Source organism: Barbus barbus (genome assembly GCF_936440315.1).
Source record: "Barbus barbus genome assembly, chromosome: 41".
NCBI lineage: Eukaryota > Metazoa > Chordata > Actinopteri > Cypriniformes > Cyprinidae > Barbus > Barbus barbus.
The window spans coordinates 24,349,169-24,371,798 of NC_136719.1; the positions used below are offsets into that span (position 1 = coordinate 24,349,169).

At 36.9% G+C, this 22,630-nt stretch overlaps 1 protein-coding gene across 2 annotated transcripts in view; it reads left to right on the top strand.

Annotated features, from left to right (window-relative positions):
- The window catches only part of LOC306860182 (signal peptide, CUB and EGF-like domain-containing protein 3), a 128,069-nt gene that overhangs the window by 35,291 nt on the left and 70,148 nt on the right, over nucleotides 1-22,630 (top strand). The window contains exons 2-3 of one of the 2 annotated variants that reach the window (XM_079401750.1): nucleotides 9,380-9,502; nucleotides 18,624-18,749. In XM_079401750.1, coding sequence (XP_079257876.1) covers nucleotides 9,380-9,502; nucleotides 18,624-18,749 — 249 coding nt within the window. Of the gene's footprint in view, nucleotides 1-9,376; nucleotides 9,503-18,623; nucleotides 18,750-22,630 lie in introns of both variants that reach the window. The other variant, XM_079401749.1, reaches the window with a different exon arrangement.

Sequence of the window (22,630 nt, forward strand, 5' to 3'; positions counted from 1 at the left end):
GCAAAATTTCATCCTAAAATTTTTTTTTTATTAGAATTCTTTTAAACAATTTCATTAATTTTGTTTACTGAAAATGATATTTTTGTGACTTAAAATGATATTTTTCGTCCCTTCTGAGATTATTTCTGTGCAGGGTGAGTTGTTTTAGGAGTAAAGTGGGGCCTGGACAAACACTGAGAGTCTCGCTGCTAGCAAACATCGCTCTGTGTTTGAACTGCACACCTTCAGCGCGCCGACCGTCCGTCTGTCCGTCCACTCGACTAAATATACTGAGCAGTGCTGACCCCATCATTAATCAGTGAGGAAATGCTGCTCTCATGTCTGAGCCACATGAGCACAACATCCAGAAAAAAAACGACATGTACAAACCGTGCTTTCAAGAAATGCTCAAAACGTCAAGGCATCAGGGTTTGACTCGGTTGCATGACCTTGTTGCTCTCTCTGGTGGATGCCGTTACTTCATCTACACCGTTTTCCATTCACAAACATTATTCTGATAACTGGATTGAAATCAGCATGAATACGACTTAATATAGTAGCTCAAACAGTCAAGCATACAGCTAGCAATGCCGAGGTCTGCATAAAGTAAAAAAAAGGATTAGCTTGAATGCAATGTTAGTCACTTTGATTAAAGCATCTGCAAATGAATAAATGTAAAAAGTAGTATTTTATTGCATTAGCAATTGTTTTACTAGTGTCCAGTTTTTCTTTAGGCTCAAAAGTGTGTGAAATTAAATTTTTCCTTCTGAAATCTAGTGCATGAGTTTTGTGGACCATTTTATTATACATTAATGGTGCTCTCTTTTGTGGTAATTTGCAAACACCATACAGTCTCTCTCTCTCTCTCTCTTTCTCTCGCTCTTGTGTTTGTTTGACTAATTGTTATTTGTTTGTAAATGTATGTTGGTAATAACTTCTATTTTTGAACCCTTAAATTGTTTTGAATATAAAGGGTTTAATAGTAAAAAAAAGAGTATCTCTCGCTCTCTCTCTCTCTCTCTCTCTCTATATATATATATATATATATATATATATATATATATATATATATATATATTTATCTACATATAGTAGTCAGTTTATATATAGTAGATCGTTTTCAATTTATTCTAATTTAAAAAACGTCCAACATTTCTGGAATTCAGGCTGTATATAATAAAAAAATAGCTGTTATTATTAATATTTTGAATGAGCTTTTATATTTATGTTTTTGTTAAATCACAAGATTCACACAATATTTTTTTTTATATATTGTATTTTCATTTCAGCTTTATTTCAGTTAATGAACGCTAGGCTGTTAAATGTGTGCTATTTTAGTATAGCTTACATTTTTTTGTTTTCATTTTAATTTTTGTTTTAGTACTTCAATTTATTTTAGTTCAACTTCTTTTATTTCAGTTACTTCCCAATGCAACATTTCTAAACAGTTTTTTTCCATCTAATATTAATACTTTATATTTCAGCTTTATTTCAGTTAACAAAAACAAGGCTCTTATGTGTGAAATGGAATTTTCCCTTCTATCTTTAACATTACAGATCCAGATTTCAGGATAATCCAGGATAGCATACTAGCATGCTACTAGATATGTTAAAGATATGGGAGAAACAGAAGAAGTAATATGTTAGTATCTTCAGCCAATCAGCATCAGCTTTGTCATGACATCATGCAGCTATAGAGTCAAGTCACCTTTATTTATATAGCGCTTTTTACAATGCAAATTGTGTCAAAGCACTGCACAATATCAAAAAAAGGAAAATAATGTGTCAATAAGTTTAAATAGTGTCTTTGCAATAAGGTCGGCGATATCGCTGGAAATGAAGCGTCCCCAACTAAGCAAGCCAGAGGCGACAGCGGCAAGGAACCAAAACTCCATCGGTGACAGAATGGAGAAAAAACCTTGGGAGAAACCAGGCTCAGTCGGGGGGCCAATTCTCCTCTGGCCAAACAAACCAGCAGTTCAGTTCCAAACTGCAGCAAGTCAGATTGAATGGGCTCAGCTGGTTGTGGTCTTTTCCGATGGCTGTCTAAGTGGCGGGGTCCTCAATGGGGATCTGTCTCTGGCGTTCATCCAGGTGTTTGGCCTCTGCCTACGATCAGGGACACATACGTCATCTCCCGGCGCTGATCCTCCATCTCAGGTGTTCGGTCATCTCAGATCATGTAATGGTTAGATCCGGACTGAAGTTCTGTAATTCCTGGCTACCACGGGATGTTAATCCCGTGGCAGAAACGTAGAGACAAGCAGAGACATGATTAGCGTAGCTGCTGTTCCATCTAAGCAAAAATAAATTGTTCAACCCAAGCTAAAGAATAATAATAATGTACATTTGATCAGATATAACTGCAGTACAAGATTATAAAATGCATTATGTGTATGCTTGGCTAAAGAGATGTGTCTTTAATCTAGATTTAAACAGAGAGAGTGTGTCTGAACCCCGAACGTTATCAGGAAGGCTATTCCAGAGTTTGGGAGCCAAATGTGAAAAAGCTTTACCTCCTTTAGTGGACTTTGCTATCCTAGGTACTACCAAAAGTCTAGAGTTTTGCGACCTTAGAGAGCGGGTTGGATTGTAGCGTGGTAGAAGACAAGTTAGGTACGCAGGTGCTAAACCATTTAGGGCCTTATAGGCAAGTAATAATAATAATTTGTAAATGATACGGAACTTAATAGGTAGCCAGTGCAGAGACTGTAAAATTGGAGTAATATGATCATATTTTCTTGATCTGGTAAGAACTCTAGCCACTGCATTTTGGACTATCTGTAGCTTGTTTATTGAAGATGCAGGACAACCAGCTAGCAGTGCATTACAATAGTCCAGTCTAGAGGTCATGAATGCATGAACTAGCTTTTCTGCATCAGAAACAGGTAGCATGCTTCGAAGCTTAGCAATGTTTCTAAGATGGAAGAATGCTGTTTTTGTAACATGGGAAATATGATTTTCAAAGGACAAGTTGCTGTCTAAAATAACACCCAGATTTTTGACTTTAGAGGACGTAACAGTACATCCGTCTAGTTGCAAATTATAATCCACGAGATTCTGTGTACTGTTTTTTGGTCCAATAAGTAATATCTCTGTTTTATCTGAATTTAGTAGGAGGAAATTATTGGTCATCCAATCTTTTACACTTTTTACACAATCTATTAGCTTAGATAGTTGAGAAGTTTCATCTGGTCTTGTTGAGATATATAATTGAGTATCATCAGCATAGCAATGAAAACTTATCCGGTGTTTTCTAATAATATTACCAAGAGGCAACATGTATATTGAAAATAGCAGGACCTAGGACAGATCCTTGTGGTACTCCATACTTTACTGGTGATAATTGAGATGACTCCCCATTTAAATGAACAAAGTGGTAGCGATCGGACAGGTAGGATCTAAACCATCTTAAAGCCTGTCCTTGAATACCAATATAGTTTTGTAATCGATCTATGAGTATATTATGGTCTATAGTGTCAAATGCAGCACTAAGATCAAGTAATACTAGCAATGAGGTGCAGCCTTGATCTGAAGCAAGTAGTAAGTCATTCGTAATTTTAACAAGTGCAGTTTCTGTACTATGATTGGGCCAGTCACATGATCAGAGTGATCAGTCACATGCCCTGTGTCCCAATGTGTATACTATCCACCCTATCTTCCCTAAATAGTGTTGAAAATTACTACTACTATCGCATAGAATTTAGGATGGATAGTATGCACATTTGGACGCAGGCATGGTATTTATAGCTCAGGTGATTGGCTAATGAGAGCCAGCTGAGAAACTGCTATTGAGAATGGTAATGTTAACGGTTAAACAAAGAAAAGAAACACGTGCCGAGTCGAATCCTCAGATGGGTTGCTAGTGGAAACAGACTCTTACAAACAGAGAGTTGAGTTACATAGAAAGATTACAGCAGCCGTGAATACTTTATTGAGGATTCTTAAAGGTTTATGTTTCTAGGTCAACAGGCAGGAAAGTATTCATGAAGTCACTTTCATTCTAGTCAAAGTAATAAAGACATTTTATGTTCTCCTGGAGCACATAAATCTCTCTGAAGTGTGGGGAGATAATGTGGATCTTCACAACGTTTGACATGTTTGGAGATGTTTTTGACATTGAGTTTTGTTTTCTTGTGATGGAGTAGCAGAATTTGAACACACATAAAAAATCTGCAAATATTGTTCAAACATATTCGGCTCTTTAAAGGGATAGTTCATCCCAAAAATGAAAATGATGCTGTCATTTATTCTGTATGCGGCACAAAAAGCGAAATTTCTGATTGCTTTGTGTGTGGAATCAGTCTGATTCATTAACAGACCACTCAGTCATGAACCACATTAACTGACTCTTTTAAAAGATCAAACTAATTTTTTTAAAAGAATTATTAATGAATCTAACTTCTCATTAACTCCCATGAACATCTAGAGGGGTATGAAGGTTTTCCAGTGAATAATAACTTATATTTTGGTCTGTTTGTCACACAATTTTATCATATGGCTTTAGAAGACTTGAAATGTAGTGTATAAATTATATGGATCACTTTTATTATAAAAATAAATGTGCTTTCTGTAATTTTGAAAACGCATTAACTTTAAAAGAAAGAAAAAAGCAAACTGAATCTTCTTTAAAACTTATTTTTATACTTTTATGGTATTTATTATTTTTTTTTTTTTCAATTGGAAATTTCATTTTAATTGTAGTCTTCATTTTTTTCATTTTTCATAATTTTTATTAGTTTTTTTTTTAAATACTTCTATTTAGCTTTAATTTATATTTTATTTCAGTTTTAGTAATGTTTATACAAATGTTTATTTAGTGCCAAGGCAACATTTCTAATTTTCACTGAAGTTTTTAAGTTTTTCATCTAACATTTGTTTTATTTTATTTCGGCTTTATTTCAATTAACAGAAACAATATTTCATAGTTTTGGTTTTAGTTACCACTTAACAACACTGCTTGATTTCAGCTTTATTTCAATTTACAAAAACTTTTTAGTTTCAGGGTATGTTTACATGACAGTGATGCACTAAAAATGGAAAAGTTTTGCATACAATGACAACGTTGTGAAAAGTATCCCTGTTAAACATGGATCTGCAAAAATCACTATAAACGTTGTATTATGCATGCCAGGCCAGCAGTTGGCGTTACCACTTTGTAAAGAAACATTGTGTATATGAACTCAACACGTAATATGCATGCGCAAGATCTCGCTATTTTCACAAATTTGTAGTTTACACAGATATGATAACGTTATTGTTATCAAAAACTTGAACTTTGAAAACCTTTTTTTGTAGTTTGCATTTTCAAGCCCCCAAATTGCCACTGCTGAACAGCCAAAATGAATGAAAAGTTTTCCATTTTTAGTTAAAAATGGTGTCGTGAAAACAACCACTTAACACTGCTTTAAAAATTATCTTTTGTGTTCCATGGAAGCAAGAATAAGTTACACAGGGTTTGGACCAAAAATAAATGGTGAGTAAATAAAGGCAAACTTTTCACTAGCCCTTTAAAAAGCCTACATTTTTCCTTTATATCCATCAGTGCAATTGTTGTTTCCAGTTTAAAGCACAAAAGAAAGTGCAAAACAGCAAGAAAAATAATTTGGCATCTTTTAAAATATGCCTCCCTCCCTTCTCTTCCAGAGCACCGTGGAAGATTCTCTAAACTCATAGACAGATTAACAGTGACATGTTTATTTTCTCTGTAAAACAGCATTTGGGTTTACAACCACCCGAGCACTTTGGGCTCATGGTGATTGATTTAGCAGTAATAAGGAGTCTGTTTCACTTATTTTACTTCATGAGAAATAGTTTTCTTTCTTCTGGGACTGAATGGAGATGCTGATTGTTTTTGCCGTGCGAGCATGATTGCAGCTAATTGGGTCTCATTGGTTCTGCTGTGCGACCGTGATTGTGGGTAATGGGTCTGATTGGTTCTGTTGTAGAAGTACGATTGTGGTCAATTAATCTGATTGTTTGTGATTGGCCAGGGTTTGCCTTTGCTGGTAGAGTTTGTAACTACACCATGTTGGACTAACTAGACCAAGCTAACCAGCCCATAATCTCATTAGTTCTGTTGTATAAAATGGCTAATTAATCTGATTGCCTGTATTGCATAAGCACGATTATGACTAATGAATCTGATTGGTTGTGTTGTGTGGAGATTGGATTGTGGGTAATTGGTTTGCATGTGAAATTCAGTTGCATTTTTTCTTTGAAATCGTTAAGCAGTTTCCAGCCTTCCTCATTTAAACAAATGACTTTTTATTTTCCAGCTATAGTATAGTAGGGTTGAATTGGTCTGACATTTGTGTTAAAGCCTGTTTTCTCATTTACTAAAGTGTAAAGACTCGTCGTTCTTTCGCACTGAACTTTAGCCATGGCTAAATGAACATTTCCCAATAAAATAACTTTTATTGGCATTCATTTTATCAAACCAAGCAGTATTGTTAAACTGCAAGTCATTTTTCCCATGTTTTTAAGTGCATTTTAAGATCTGATCCTATATCAGTCCATCTTTTAGGAATAGTTCACCTAAAAACAAAAAAGCATTTTTATAAGCATGCCTTTTCCAATGAGAAGGCAAGTTTAGGCTGTTATCCAAAACCTTCTGCAAAACTTGTATTTGCATCAGTGTTGAGATGCAAAAAATGGTGTGTCCAAGCGGCTTGCCATATTTGATGTTGTTGATGCCAAATTGCATTGATCCATGCATGTGTCGTTACTAAACTGAATTGAAAAAAGTATATACATTTTAGTGCTTTGAATAATGGATTAATGTAATTAATTTCAGTCTGTTCCTCACATAAAGGTATGGAAGCCCATTTCTGCCACAAAAAAATCCCCCAAAACAACAACAAACAAACAAACAAAAAAAATTTTTTTAAGTAAGTGTGACTCCTTATTTAACAATTCTGGCTTCTTTTCTTGCAATTGCGAGTCTACATCTTGGAATTCTAACTTTTTTCTTAGAATTGTGAGAAATAAACTTGCAATTGCGAGTTATAACGTTTTTCTGGCAAATGTGAGTTTGTATCTCGCAGTTCTGAAGACTTCTTTTCTTCAATTCTGAAGAATTCTGATATAAGACTTTCTTATAGTTTTGAGTTTATATCTCACAATTCTGACTTCATAACACTATTGCGACTTTATATTGCACGATTCTGAGAAAAAAAGTCTCAAAATAAAAGTGGCTTGGAGGTTGAGTAAATGATGACAGAAATAAGATTTTGGGTCTTCGTGACTGGGCATTTGGACAAATGTGTTTTTGACTTTAAATGTTGTTGAATGCATCATTTTCCTTCCTTTCACTGGCATCAGCGTGAGATCTGATGAATGGTGTGTTTTATAGTATTAGGGCTCTTAAGAAAAAGGACCAATTCGTCAGCGGGGACACTTCAGTAATGAGCAAGCACTTTGGGTGCTGTACTAAACTCCTAAAAGCTTTGTACTGTAAACAGCATGTGAGTAATTTAATGGCTAATGCCACCATAAAGAACATCCACTGCTTTCCAGCAGCATCAGCAGAGAGATTCCTGCATTTATAATGAAGAAGTGAAGGACGTCTGTGGATTCTAAAGTGAACACTAAAGTTTCAGCGTCATTAGATGTCGGTTTGAGTGTTGGCCGACAAGTGTTCAAATGAAACGGTTGCCGTTTCTTACCAGCAGCATTGAGGTGACTCTGTGGAAACTGGCTCGGAATTGCTGGAGCTCTAACCCTGTATTAAGCTTTAGTCTCCTGCTTTGTTGGGCATCTGTTTCCTCACAGCAGTGAGACAGAACTGTACTGTGAAGACAGATTTGACTGTTCAAACTGTGTGGAATCACAGCCGAGGCCAAACAGTTTTGTAGTTATTTTGATTTTGCACAACACACCCTCATGTTCAACACATCCTTGCCAAAGAGCTCTTAGAATTTACTGCATAATTTGATTTATGGCTGGGCTGTTTGACTTGGGCCTGTAAGAAACCACTTAATTACCACCCAGAGCTACCTAGCAACCACTCAGAACACCTTAGCAACTGCATAGCAATGCCTTGGCAACCACTCAGAACACCTTAACAACAGCATAACAATACCCTGGCAAATGTCTAAAAAGAGTTTAGCAATTGCATATCAATGCCATGGAAACCATCCAAAACACCTTAGTAACTGCATGGAAACTCTCTGGCTACAACCAAAAACATATAGTAATGTCCTACATAGCAACTGCATAATAATGCCCTGGCAACCACTCTAAGCATCAAATCAACTGCATAGTAACACCCTGGTAATCATCCCAAACACCTTGTCAGCTGCATTTTAACTCCCTGCCAACCAATCAAAACACCTTAACAGTGCCCTGGAAACCATTTAAAACACCTTAGTAGCTGCATGGCAACACCCTGGCAAGCATCCAGAACATCTTAACAATTGCATAGCAACACCTTGGCAACCACTCAAAAACACCTTTGCAACTGCATATCAAAGCCCTGGCAACCAGCCAGAACACCTTAGAAACTGCATAACAGTGCCCTGGCAACCATTCAGAGCATCTTAGAAACTGCATAACAACACACTGGAAACAACTAAAACCACCTTAGCAACACCCTGACAACCAATCAGAGTATTTTAATAACTGCACAGCAACACTCTGGCAACCATTCAGAGCCACTCAAAACACCTTTGTAGTTCCCTGGAAACCACTCTAAACACCTTAGCAACTGCATAGCAACACACTGGCAACCATTCAGAGCATCTAAGAAACTGTATAACAACACCCTGGAAACCACTCCAAGCATTTTAGATACTGCACAGCAACACCCGGTCAACCACCCAAAACACCTTAACAATTGCATAGCAACACCCTGGCAACCATTAAAAACATTTTAGCAATGCTTTATCAACCATCCACATCACCCTAGCATCATGTTGTTGAGTTTTTCGTGAACATTACTTTGAAGACCATCATGGGTTACAGTCGTATACGTTCTGATGACGAAGAGTATTAGAAGATGATCCTTTGTTGGAGTAACCATGACAACCTCATTGACCTTTATCAGGACAGAATGTGTTTTGTTGTCAGGCTAAAGCGATACGCAGCAGCAGCTCGACTGCAGGAAATGCCAGAGCGCTGCTGAAGGATCCTAATGTTGAGTTTGGCTTTGGTCCCAGAGGTCACACCAATATGAGATGCTGAAGGCCTCACAATCGTGTCTGAACTGGGATCAGCTCTGCCCATCTGCCCTCTTCCTCTGACCAGGTTTTGGGTGGAATTGTGAAACGAGTTTGCTCTGCCATGCTGGATCAGCAGCTTTTCGCTTGACTGTTTCTATTTACTCGCCCGAGGCGAAAACATGTGTAGTTTTTTCTCCAAATAGCGACTCGAAGACTCTTGATTTCCTTTTTCTCAGCAGATGTGGACGAGTGCGCCGATGCCCTGGACAGCTGTAGTATGGATGCCATCTGTCAGAACACCCTCAAGTCATACAAATGCATCTGCAAATCAGGATACAAAGGCGATGGGAAGCACTGTGAAGGTGAGAAACACTTACTGAGAGATGAAGATGCAAAAACAAGCAGGACAAATGAGGTCAGAATACAAATGCTTGATTGCTGTAACTGAATTACTTTTCTCTTGAAAAAGTAAGGGATTACTCTTATTTTTTTGTAATTTAATTACAGTTACTTCTTATTTAATTGCATTAAATACTGTAAAGACTATAGAACAATTCTATATAAAACTAGTGAATTTATCATTGAATTTTTTTTATCATGCAAACAAACATACTATTTACAGGTGACAAGTCAAATACAAAATAACCAAGGTCAACAAAACATACATGACAGCCAGCATGATTTGTTTTAGTGAGTGTGTGTGTGTGTGTGTGTGTGTGTGTGTGTGTGTGTGTGTTTGTTTTTATACACCGATGGGGACTTAAACCTGAATACACACAGACTCATGGGGACTTGTGTCACGGTGGGGACCTAAATTGAGGTCCCCACGGGTAAACAAGCTTATAAATCACACAGAATGAAGTCTTTTGAAAATCTAAAAATGCAAAAAGTCTCCTGTGAGGGCTACGTTTAGGTGTAGGGCAATAGAATAGACGGTCTGTACAGTAGAAAAACCATTACGCCTATGGAAGTCCCCACAAGGATAGCGAAACAAGTGAGTGTGTGTGTGTGTGTGTGTGTGTAAGTGTGACTGGGTGTTGGGGCTGGAAGTATATAAACAAAGGAAAACGTCATTGAAATTTATCATTAAAATTTAACGTCTAATGCTAAAATCAGGGTTGGAAATTAACCGGGGCTTGTGGCAAAAATTAACAAAAATGCCCCACAAGTTTAAGATAAAGGGGCAAAAATTGTCCCTCCATAATTACAATAAATCTATTACAGCTGTTGCGATAAAAATGAAACCTGAAAAGTGTCAATTAATTACATTTAGAACTGTGCATGTGCATCAGATTGTTGCTGTTGTTGTTTTTTACAGCGTCGAGTCTTCTAACCAATCACACGCGTTTCTGTTGAGCTTATGAATGCGATGGCCAATCAGAGGCATTTAGATTAGTAAACGCTGAAAATGCCGGAGCTTTGTTTGAGTGCGTGCTCGTGAATTGTCATCATAAACAACGTGCAGAAAAGATGTAAGTATTAAGAGACTAATTTCGCAGTTAGTTAACTTGCGCTAGATCTGGGCATGTTTGTCTGTGTAGCTAGAATGTGATGTGCAGACGTTTGACATTCTATATGTATTCAGTTAACAAACATTAATAATCATTATTATAATATCAAGAGCAACAATCGATAACAATAGTTTTTGTCATAATATTACAGCCTTATGAGTGCTGTATTCTGATTGAAGTAATTGGTTAAATTTAAGTAGCTGACATACAATACAATATCTAAATATTCTTTAATCAAGATACATTTACTCAAGAATCAAAATAACTTCAGATATTGAGTCTTGTTTTCTGAAAAATGTAGCGAAATGAAGTGAGTCCATGCTTAAAACAAGAAAAAAAATAGGGGTAAGGAAAATAAACTTAATTTAAAAGGGAAAACAAGTGCATTAATATGCAAAAAACAGCAACAGGCATTATAAACTAACAATAGACGTAATATAATTAAATACACTTTCCAAGCTACACGTTTTAAAATTGCATAGATTTAAAACAAGATAAATGTGTCTGAGATCAAAGTGCATAAGGGAATATATATTTAATATGCCTAAAGAAGTTCATTTAGTGAAATTAAGTATTAAAACGAATGCAAAAAAGGTCTATTTCAATTAGATTGTTAAACTCAACTGTCGGCTTTGCCTGCCACGATAATGAATGATCTTAAATACTCGTATGAAATTAATTAATTGAATTAAAGGGCATATCATGTAATTAATTAGATTTTTATAAAATGATTGACAGTACTAATTTTGGATTAAATTTATATTTTTTACCCCACTAGCAAACTGTTTCTCTCTTTTCCAAGCACAAATCTAGCCAAACTTGAGGTTTAAACCATAAGAAAACAATTTGCCAGTAGGGAAAGAAAAATAAACGTGATTCAAATCTTAATATCTTATGCTTCTCAAATATATTTATCTTGTGTAAGCATGGTCAGATATTTTTTTCTTGGAAACAAGACAGGATTACGGTTGTTTTTGCCATGAAGTCTATAATAAGATCACTCTGGTCGATACTCTGTGTGTGTGTGTGTGTTCAGACACTTCAAGGTCTTCTTCTCCATGTCTTATTTCTGCAGTTCCTTGGCTTCATTTTCAGACTTACCTGAGGGAAGGGAAATAGGTGTTCAAATTCAAGATCAAAAAGATGACAGACTCAAATCTTTACCCTTTGGATGTGAAATAGAGCATGAAATATCTTACACATTAACGATAACTTGGACTTGGCCTGGTAATTATAGCACAGTCCCAATCACATCAATGCAGGGCCAGAAATTAATTTTTTTCTTTTTCTATTTCTGGAATTGATTTCAAGGGACATTTTTACCTTCATGAGGGAAATGTTTGCAATTACCTCATCAAAAGTACATTTGTTGTCTTTTATGTCAAATAATTACAGGGGTCATGAACTAAAAAAACAAAATTCCCTTGATCTTTTAACATATAAGGGGTCATTGTGCTATAAAAAAAAACATCCTGTAAGTTTCAGAACTCAAAACGTTCTTGTTGGTCTAAAAACATATTTATATTGAAGGCAGTCTGCCAGAACGACAGTTTGTGGAATGTTCCACTCTATGATCAACGCCTGCTTCTACATCGATGCCTGTTTAGCCCCGCCCACCGATTCTACATCGCTGCCTGTTTAGCCCTGCCCACCGATTCTACATCTCTGCCTGTTTAGTCCTGCCCACCGATTCTACATCTCTGCCTGTTTAGTCCTGCGCCCCATTTGCACATGAAGCATTTACAAGAGAGACGAACGCACAGGTCTACGCAGAAACCAAACGATAAAGATCAAGATAAAGACAACGAGACGCTGTGCAGTGCCAAGCTGTAGAAAAAAACTGTGTTTGCATTGCTTTCCTTCTGATCCCAATGTTAGGAAAGTGTTAATGAACTTTAGTTTCAATGACGATTTTGGTCCTTTGTCCACTTCAATTTACCACGGATTCGTTTACAAACAAGGCACAATTCGACAAGGGATTTTCAAAAAGATTGAAACTAAAAGACAATGCTGTGCCGATTATATTGGATCTGACAGTAATGTTGCAACACACAAGTGTGAGTAATTGTTTTCATTATGTGATCTCTATTGCTTTGTCTATTAAATAGATCATTTGATATGAGTATGTATGTGTTTTTTACCTAAATCACAGCAGCGTCCACCTGTGAAGGATGTATGCTGTCAAACATACACAACTGTTAGCCAATCATAGCAGTGGGCATTTACTTCAGAGTCTACAATCTGCCACACATATTCAAACAGAGCGTTCTGATGAGGGGGGTTAAAAACAGGACCGAAAATAGCTTATTTCTTCTAAATTATGATGTTTTTTTATGTAAAACCTTTGATAACATTATAAGTGGACTTCAGGCAATAGTACAAAATAAAAAACAAAGGCAGTTCATGCCCCCTTTAATTTTAACACGTTACTCCAATCAATCAAAATTCTCTGGAATCTCACCTGTAAAATTTGATCAACAACAGCGATCTTTACACAGCAACAAACTGAAACATCTAACATGCCGTAATGTTTATTTACACTGACTGTTTAATTGCAGTTTAAAGGCGCATACGTGTATTTACCATAGACTGTAAAAAAACATGGACGTAGTGTCCGGACAACACCCGTAGGTTTCAGTCATCTTGGCTGCGCGTCACTCCCGGATAATCAAAAATTAGAAAAAAGGCGGGACTAGGTGGAGCTGGTTGCTGAAACCACGCCCGCCTAGCTCAACGGTGGTGACTACAGCGGCAATCCACCTGTCACTCAAGTGACCACGCCCTTAATTATGCAGAACTTTAAGGCTTAATATAATTTAAACAGATGAATTATAAAAAAATTCATCCCCCTCACAGTTGTCATGAAGGGAAAAATTAGCTATATAGACCAAAATCATTTTTTGTACCATGCTGTAAACAGGTTAACGGGTAAACAGGTAAAACAGTTAAACAGTTTTTTTTCTGCTGTAAAGTTGGGCATTTTAACATGGGAAGTCTATGGGACTGACTCCCTTTTGCAGCCAGCCTCTAGCAGCCAGTCGAAGTGAAGTATGAAGTGACGTGACGTGTGGCCAAGTATGGTGTCCCATACTCGGAATTTGTGCTCTGCATTTAACCCATCCAAGCGCAAGCCCGAGCCCACCGAGGACGGAGAGCCAGTTCCCGCCGCTATCAAAGAGCCACGCAATGACGAGCGACTGAGCGGAGGATCGGCCTGGAAGTAGAGCCCAACCCGTCCGATCAAGTGCGTGAGCCGGCTGTAACGCCCATCGCAAGGGAGAAAGATACGGATGTTGTGAGCACGGAGTGGAGCTCCACCCCTGCACCATGGCTGAGGGTGAGCTTAGGATGGACCTGGATAGAGGAGAGGCTGAATAGGATCTGATTGACTGGGAGGCTGACCTGCTCCCTCTACTCCCTCCTTCCTCTACTCCCTTTGTCACCCCTGCTCCCATGTCCAGCCCAGAGGGGGCTCCCAATCTAGAGTTTAACCCTGAAAGCCCAGAGGCTCACAAATGCCCGCCCTCCCACATGCTCCTGCCTCCTCCTCCGCTGTCGTCTATCTGCCCCTCTGCTCGCCCTCAGCCCACCATCAATACAGTGTGAGCTCCGTGGGACTGCCATCCTCCAGCATCACTGTGGTCGGAGTATCCCTCACCTCCACCTCCAATATGGTGTGGTTGCCAGAGCCCCCGGCTGCACCCTGGCCCTCCGGATCCTCAGCATCCCCCTGGCTTGTTGGCTCTCCGTCTCCGCCTCGGGCTCCTCCTCCACCTGCTCCACCGCCATTGGTCAGCCCCCTGGAGTCTGTGGCCATTCCTCCTCTATGGCTCCTCCCTCCGTCGGCTCCACCGTGGGCCGTCATCATGGCTGTGACCTGAGTCCTGCTGAGCTTCTTCATCGTCGCCCTGGTCTCTGTCTGCCCGCTCCCCCCAGAGAAGTTGTTACGGCGTGGGACGCGCCTTCAGGGAGGGGGGGAGTAATGTCACGCCCCTGGACTGTTTTTGTTGTGTTTTTGCTCCCCATGTGTTCCGTGACCCAGTTTCTCCCCAGTCTAATTAGTTATTCCCTGCACCTGTGTTTTTCCAATTATCTTGTGTTTAAAAGCCCCAGTCTGTTCTGTTAGTGTTTGTCGGGTCTACTCATGATGTATGTGTATCAACTCCAGCCTAAATTATGGATTACTCCATATGTTCCTTTATTGAAAGACATTTGACGTTTATTCGTGCTCCTGCTTGTTGTTCCTGACAGCGAATCGTGACAACTGTTGTCTGATTACAGTATTTTAAGTACTTAATTAATTAATTTTTGAAATCTGATTACATAATCCAGATTACATGTAATCAATTACTGTCCATCTCTGTGTATAAGTATACATATATTATATATAGAAAGGAACCAAATATTATTTGCTATCATGTTTCTTTAGGACAGTTAATTCATCAGTGTCAGTGGTTCTCAGCACACATATGCTACACTAACTATACTGCACAAAGATGTGGTCATGTCTTGTTTTCTTGTGGCCGTTTGCCTTTAGGGGAAGTTTTTGCAGCTCAATTGTATTTGGAGAGGTGTATGCTGCTTTTGGATCCACTTAGCCAATGTGATTCTTTCTGGATACAAACATCGTAAGCCCAGGCAAAACATTGGAAAGTGAATGAGTTTTGGAATGTTTGCGTTGTGTTAAAATGGCACTCCTGACTGAACCGGGATCAGTGGCGTAAAGCCCTTGATATGGTGTGGAAACACAAATGTGCGCTGGAGAGATATGAGCATCACTGTTCAAATATACTTCACCACGTGCAAAAAGACAAGCAGCAGAACTGGTTCCTAATCCTCAGAAAGCTATTGCAAAACTCTTGATTCAAGATTCAAGATTCAAGAGTTTTATTTGTCACATACACAATTATACAGAGTATAACCAGAATAACCTTCGTAGTATAACCTTCGAGTATAACCTTGATACCTATTTGCTACAAATAACGTGGGTATGGGGTAAATAACAGGCCTGAGCCTTGAGAAAGCAGCGCTCGGCTGTTTGGCTGGTCACGCATCTTAAAGGCATAAAACCCCTGCTGGTTAAGATAGATATTTCTTTTGATATTTATATTTATGTACAGTTTATAGATCTTCAAAACTAATTTCATGCATTTACTCAAAGCTTTAGATCAAAAGGTTTTTAAGATCACGAGGAACATAAATGCTGTCAAATATGTTAACAACATTTGACTGGTTGTGTATACTTGTATGTAAATATAATAATAATGTAATTACATACAAAATGCATTTTTGCTTTTAGCTCATTTGCAGTTCGGTTAAATAGTCATGTGGTGTGATTAATGAATTCTTCACATGTTCATTATTCAAATAATTGCATTTTGTCTCTCGATCAAAAAAGCATGAAAATATTATACAAGATATCCTATATATGCTATTTTATAATATTAATATTTTAATGGAATAATTTTGCTTAACGTTTCCTGCTTTTATCTTATTTGCATTTCGTTAAAGTTGTTCTGCGGTGTGAATTTGTTCATACATATTCATATTCATTATACAAATATTCCATTTTGTTTTAGAATTATAAAAACATAAAAATATTATGCAAGATATATACTATTTTATAATATTATAAAATAAGGTCACAATCACTTGCTTTTGTTTATTTGCAGTTTGCTTAAATTAAATAAATGTACATTAATTTATCATACTACTGTACAAATATTCATTTTTTTCTCTTAATAAAATGTAAAAAAATAATAGTATAAATTAAAAATATAAACAAATAAAACAAATATGATATTATATCTTATTTTAATAGAATACTTGATTGTCATGCTTTTAGCTTATTTGGATTACATTTTAATTGTCCTTTGACAAATGAATATTACACACATATTCAGTGTATAAATATTGCATTTTGTCAGTCAATAAAAAAACCCTGAAAAAAATATTATACAAGATATATATACTATTTTATAATATTTTAATAAAATATTGTAAAGTCATCATTACATGCTTTTAGCTGGTTTGCAGTTTGTTTAAATTGTCATGTGCTGTGACAAATTAAGTTTGCATATTAAAAGTGCAAATAAAGCATTTTATATATATATAAAAAAAAATGATTACAAAATAATAAACTTCATTTTATATGGAGTATATCACTGATGGATGCTGCTGTCTAAGTTATATCAACCCTAAACCAGCCTTGATCAATTGTTGGTGTTTTCAGCAAAGTCCATCCATGCAGACAGTTCTAGATGTTTTCATGTTCATTTTGCATCTTGCAATCAATATGTCCACAGTAAAGTCCATCATCCGAGTCTTAATAGGCTATTTATTATGTCTCTTGGATGCAGAATGAAAATGTATTCCACATCTTCAATCTCCTCAGCCTGAAACGAATGACCTGTAAACAATACGGCCATAATGAATAGTGCAAAGCGCTTTTTTGCTCCACTTCTCAAAATTGCCTGTGCCATAGATCGCTCGGCCTCATATGGAGATGCATTAGCCGAGGTAAAATAGCTTGTAATTCGACGGAGTGAAGCTGGCACAGAACCGAAATAAAAAGCAAAAGTGCAAAGACTTTGTACTGTGTTGGAGGTGGGATAAAAAGCATTCAGGAATAAAGACAAATAAAGCGCTGTACTAAAGACAGTGAGCGACTCTCTCCATACTCACTGAGCCCAGACAACTACAAAGCAGAGCAGAGGAGTCTGGGTAATTAGTGCTCAATTGGGCATCAAATGAGAGGGGATGGCCTGCATCCCCCTCCACAGACATCCACTTCTCTCTCTGGCTCGGAGATGTTTATTCAGCTGCTCTCGCCATCCAAACATGAGGCATAATTCACTATAATCACTGCAGATACCGGCACACAGAAGCTCGTATTGAGCTAAATAAATTCATTAGGAACAAATTAAAGATGTTTGAGCAGATGCATTTTAAATGGGTGATATTCTACCCTTTTTGAAATCAACTTAAAAAGTTAGTCAAGGTTTCATCAGCTTAAAAGGATTTTCAAGGACCTCAGAAATAAACAGTCTGTTTTGGTACTGTACCTTTAAGATTATTTAAATGACCTCTGTTGTGATTGGCTAAACTCCTCAAGTCCTTGCAAAAGGTTTTGAATACTTATTAGTTGTTGATATGCAAAAGTGCATATCTATCTGTCTGTGTATATCTATGCATAGATTTAGACATTTGTCACACTGCAGGACAATCTAAGCAGACTGCAAATAAGCTAAAATTGTGCTAAATATACTTAAAATGTTCAGTAATATAAAATTGTGTGTGTGTGTGTGTGTATGATTTAAAATTATTTAAAAAAAAAATTGTAGTAAATATTAATAAAAATATATATATTTGTGCACATTTAATATTTAAATGTATACACACCAGCATTCAAAAGTTTGTATTTGATTAGATTTTGTTAATGTTTTTGAAAGAGTCTCTTATGCTCACCAAAGCTGAATTTATTTGGTTAAAAATTCAGTGAAATCAGTTAAATTGTGAAATATTATTACAATTTAAAATAACTGTAATCTCTGTGAATGTATTGTAAAATGTGATTTATTGCTGTGATCAAATCTGAGTTTTCATCATCATTACTCCAGTATTCAGTGTCACATGATCCTTCAGAAATCACTCTAAGATGCTTATTTGCAGCTCAAGACACATTTCTGATTATTATCAAAGTTGAAAAGAGTTGTGCTGCTTCATATTTTTTTGGAAACTGCGATACATTTGACTTTTCAGGATTCTTTGATGAATAGAAAGTTCAAAAGAACAGCATTTATTTAAAATATAAATCTTTTGTAACATTATAAATGCCTTACTGTCACTTTTGATCAATTTAATGCAGCCTTCCTGAATAAAAGTATGAAGACCCCAAACCTTTTGGCTTCTAAAGAGCAACAATTCTCCATCATATCAGCTCTTTAAATTTTAATGTGATGTGTTCTTGCAGATATCGATGAGTGTGCCAGTGAATATAACGGAGGATGCGTTCACGAGTGCATCAACATCCCGGGAAACTACAGATGCACGTGCTACGACGGCTTTCGCTTGGCCCACGACGGACACAACTGCCTGGGTAAGTCATCACTGCTTTACGTTTGGGACAAACAACTAAAGTGTGTATGATGATCTGCGTCCTCTCAGGACTTCATCCCACTCAAGACAAACAAACATTATTGCTGGAACCCAACTTATAATGGTTGATACTCAGGCGTGTCTAATCAAACTCCGCACCGACCGCGACTGAGGCCCAGAACGCGTCACTCTATCCCCCAAGTCAAAACCAAGCGGTTTGCATGGTTAACCGATAGAAGAGGGAGATAAATCCGTCAGATTTGTGCTGTGATTGCTGAGCACACGGTTCTGTGGTATTCATTGTATTTTCAGACCACGTGAGCTCACGTTTTGACATTCGGTGGCTCGTATGCCCAGCCGTTCCAGGTCAGTTGAGTCAATCTGAGGGGAATGTGTGTGTGGGAGATTTACATCGGGTTACAGTCTCATACTGACCTCGGTGCTTTAACTCAAAACAGATGTCCGGCGCGTCGAACAATCGGCCTTATGAAGATGTGAAATTGCTGCTTTGCTGTGATCGGTGGCTTTTCTCTGAGTGTTTCAGTGGGTTATGTGGGTTTTACTTGCACTGCACGGTGCAGAACACTGCTATTTATGTTTTGTCACAAAAATGTGAACATTTAAAATGGTATAATATAGTTTAGAATTTCTTTTTTATTATTTTTTGGGGAATAAATTGGCATGATTTGTTTTATACTGTTCGGATAACTTTCTCCGAACTTTTTCAATAAACAGTGTCACCACATTTTCAGATTTAAGTTTTTCTATTTCTTTATACAAATAAATATGAATATTAAATTCATATTTGGGACACATATTAAATATGCTAAAGGAAAATTTGGGATAATTTAGATCATTAAGGCTCATTGAAATTACTGTTCAATGAATGTTACATTTAATTACATACGTAAATGAACTTCAAATGAGCTAAAAGTACCTTTAAATATATATATTTTAAATATTACTTAAAATGATAAAGTAATGGAATGTGAGGTATTTTATTCAAATGCTATATACTGTATATATATATATATATAGCTTATACTTATTAAATAGTATAAATTACTATAACTTATAATTAACAGTCTCTCTCTCTGTGTGTGTGTGTGTGTGTGTGTGTGTGCGCGTGTGTACATAACTTAAATTATGTGCAAAAAAGATGTATTGTAAACTATTAAATATATTATTATAAATTGTATTATATTATATTATATAAAAAAAATTCATATTTTATATTTGTTTCTTTCTGACAATACTCTTTTCTGTATATGATAGCATGCTTTTTTGCTAGTTAGTATTGAAAATATATACTGAAAAGAAATATTTCTATGAATGTAATATTCTAATACAAATGATGAAATATAATATTATAAAGTGAAATTTGCAATACGGTATTTTAGTGTTTTACATATATAGTCATTTTTTCCCTGACAGTACCCTATATGTTGTGTATATGATAGCATGCTTTTCCAGTAATTAATATTGAAAATATATGTATTTCATACTCCGATTGCTCTGAATTGCTCTTGCTTCATCTCGTCACACACACGTCCGTTCTGTTCCAACCCATTTAGCGTGAGTCTCATGTTTAGCCGTGGATGATTTACGCAGCTGTATGGATGAGCTGTACCGCTGTACCGTCTATATCTGCTCTTTTGATATCCCAGCCTGTCTGTTATCTCTCATACACCCTTCACTAACTCTTTTGTAGCTCTGTGTTCTGTTCTTCACAAATGAACGCTTTACACAGATGAACTGTGGTTAAAATAAACAACCCACTTCTGCACTCCCACCGACTCCCATCTCTCTCCTCTTCCTGAGGTTTCTTTAGGATACTAAGTAACTTTTGCTCCAAGGTTAGTGTGTTCATGGTTTGAAGGCTAAAAATAACAGGTCGCTTTGTTTCCATGGTGTTTTCAGTGCGAAGGAAAGTCAAAAATCTTGTAATCTATGCAGAAAAGACACTTTTGTGTGGATTTCGCTTTATTCGTGAGGGTTTAGATCTTATTTTGCTTTCCTTTAGAGCTCAGACTGTAAATGGCATTTGAACTTGCTTTTTGCTCACATTTTTAATTATTATTCAATAAACTATTGTATGTACTTGATTTGAGTATTTGTCTTGTTTTCTGTCGGTAACAGAGTGATATTATGGGGAATGCTGATGAACGAAGACAGTGTTGATTTTGTCTGTTTATTTAATTTGATCAGTGCACAGGTTGTGTCTGTATGGAGCGTTTAACATTGATTTACAGAAACTGAGAAACAGCCGGCTGATTGCAGCGCTTGTATTGATGTTCCTCCTGTTTTTCTTCAACTCAAACAGCCTCTATTCAAGCTTTTCGTACATCATTTTAACCTTCTGTACTTTTTTTTTTTTTTTTTAAATAATGATTAGATTTTTGAAAATCTCCCACTCAGGGTTTGTTTACGTTAAGAATTAAAAAATTGATAATGGGATGTTGAATTGCAATTGTTCCTCTTTTCATGTATTTTAATAGCTTATTTTATGTTTTAGCTAACAGACTAAATGTAATTTTATGCAATCAATTATTTATTTATTTTTATTAGTCATTATTTATTTAGTATTGATTCAGTATTATTCATATTTATTAAATATTTTAGAGTTTATTTGTTCATTTAAATTTATTTTGGGGGTAAACAATGGGAAACAAATTCCGAATTATTCATCAAATTAAAACTGCATAATATTTGCATATTTAATTGCAATTAAATTCTTATTTTCACTTTAAAACCTGAATGCTTCAATGTAAATTATAATAATAAATAATATAAAAATGTATTTTTAATAAAAATATATACATTATATTTATATATATATATAAGTGCATATTTCTATATTTTCATAATGTGTATCTTTGTGTGTGTGTGTGTGTGTGTGCGTGAGAGAGCGAGAGAAAGAGAGAGAGAGAGTGAACACGAGTGCTGGGAAATGGTTATATTCCCCCCTCGGCTCGACTGAAAATGGCCTAGATTGGAAACTCTATCCCGTGGCCTCAGTGGATTGGACAAATAGACAGAAAATTTGTTTCGCATGAGGGTTTATTAAGTGTGAGCTTGTGTATACAGCAGCCTGACTCTGATGAGACATATCTGAGAGAGAGATCAGGTTGCAGTCTCATTCTCAGAGAGGCAGACGACACACAGACACGTCTCGAATGAGAACAAACACTCACACGCTTGTCAGTTTGACGGCTTGTGCCCTCATAGGACAGAGTTTTAGTGGTAAGTGGGTTAAACTTGACTCAACACCTGCTGTCAGCGATACTAAAGTCTCTCATCACGCGTTAGACAGTGTGTGTGCATCTCATCTTCCTCTTGACAAGCGAGTTTACTGGCCAATCAAACACAGTAACACCATAGTCATTGAACCAGCTTTTGGTACCTTTGGCAGTGCGGGAAGGTGCCAAGTCCTGCTGGAAAATGAAATCAGCATCTCCATAAAGCTTGTCAGCAGAAAGAAGCATGAAGTGCTCTAATATTTCCTGGTAGATGGCTGCGTTGACTGTGGACTTCAGAAAACACAGTGGACCAACACCAGCAGATGACATGGCAGCCCAAATCATCACTGACTGTGGAAACTTCACACTGGACTTCAAGCAACATGGATTCCGTGCCTCTCCACTCTTCCTCCAGACTCTGGGACCTTGATTTCCAAATGAAATGCAAAATTTACTTTCATCTGAAAAGAGGACTTTGGACCACTGAGCAACAGTCCAGTTCTTTTTCTCCACAGCCCAGGTAAGACGCTTCTGACGTTGTCTCTGGTTCAGAAGTGGCTTGGTAGCCCTTTTCCTGAAGACGTCTGAGCGTGGAGACTCTTGATGCACTGACTCCAGCTTCAGTCCACTCCTCGTGAAGCTC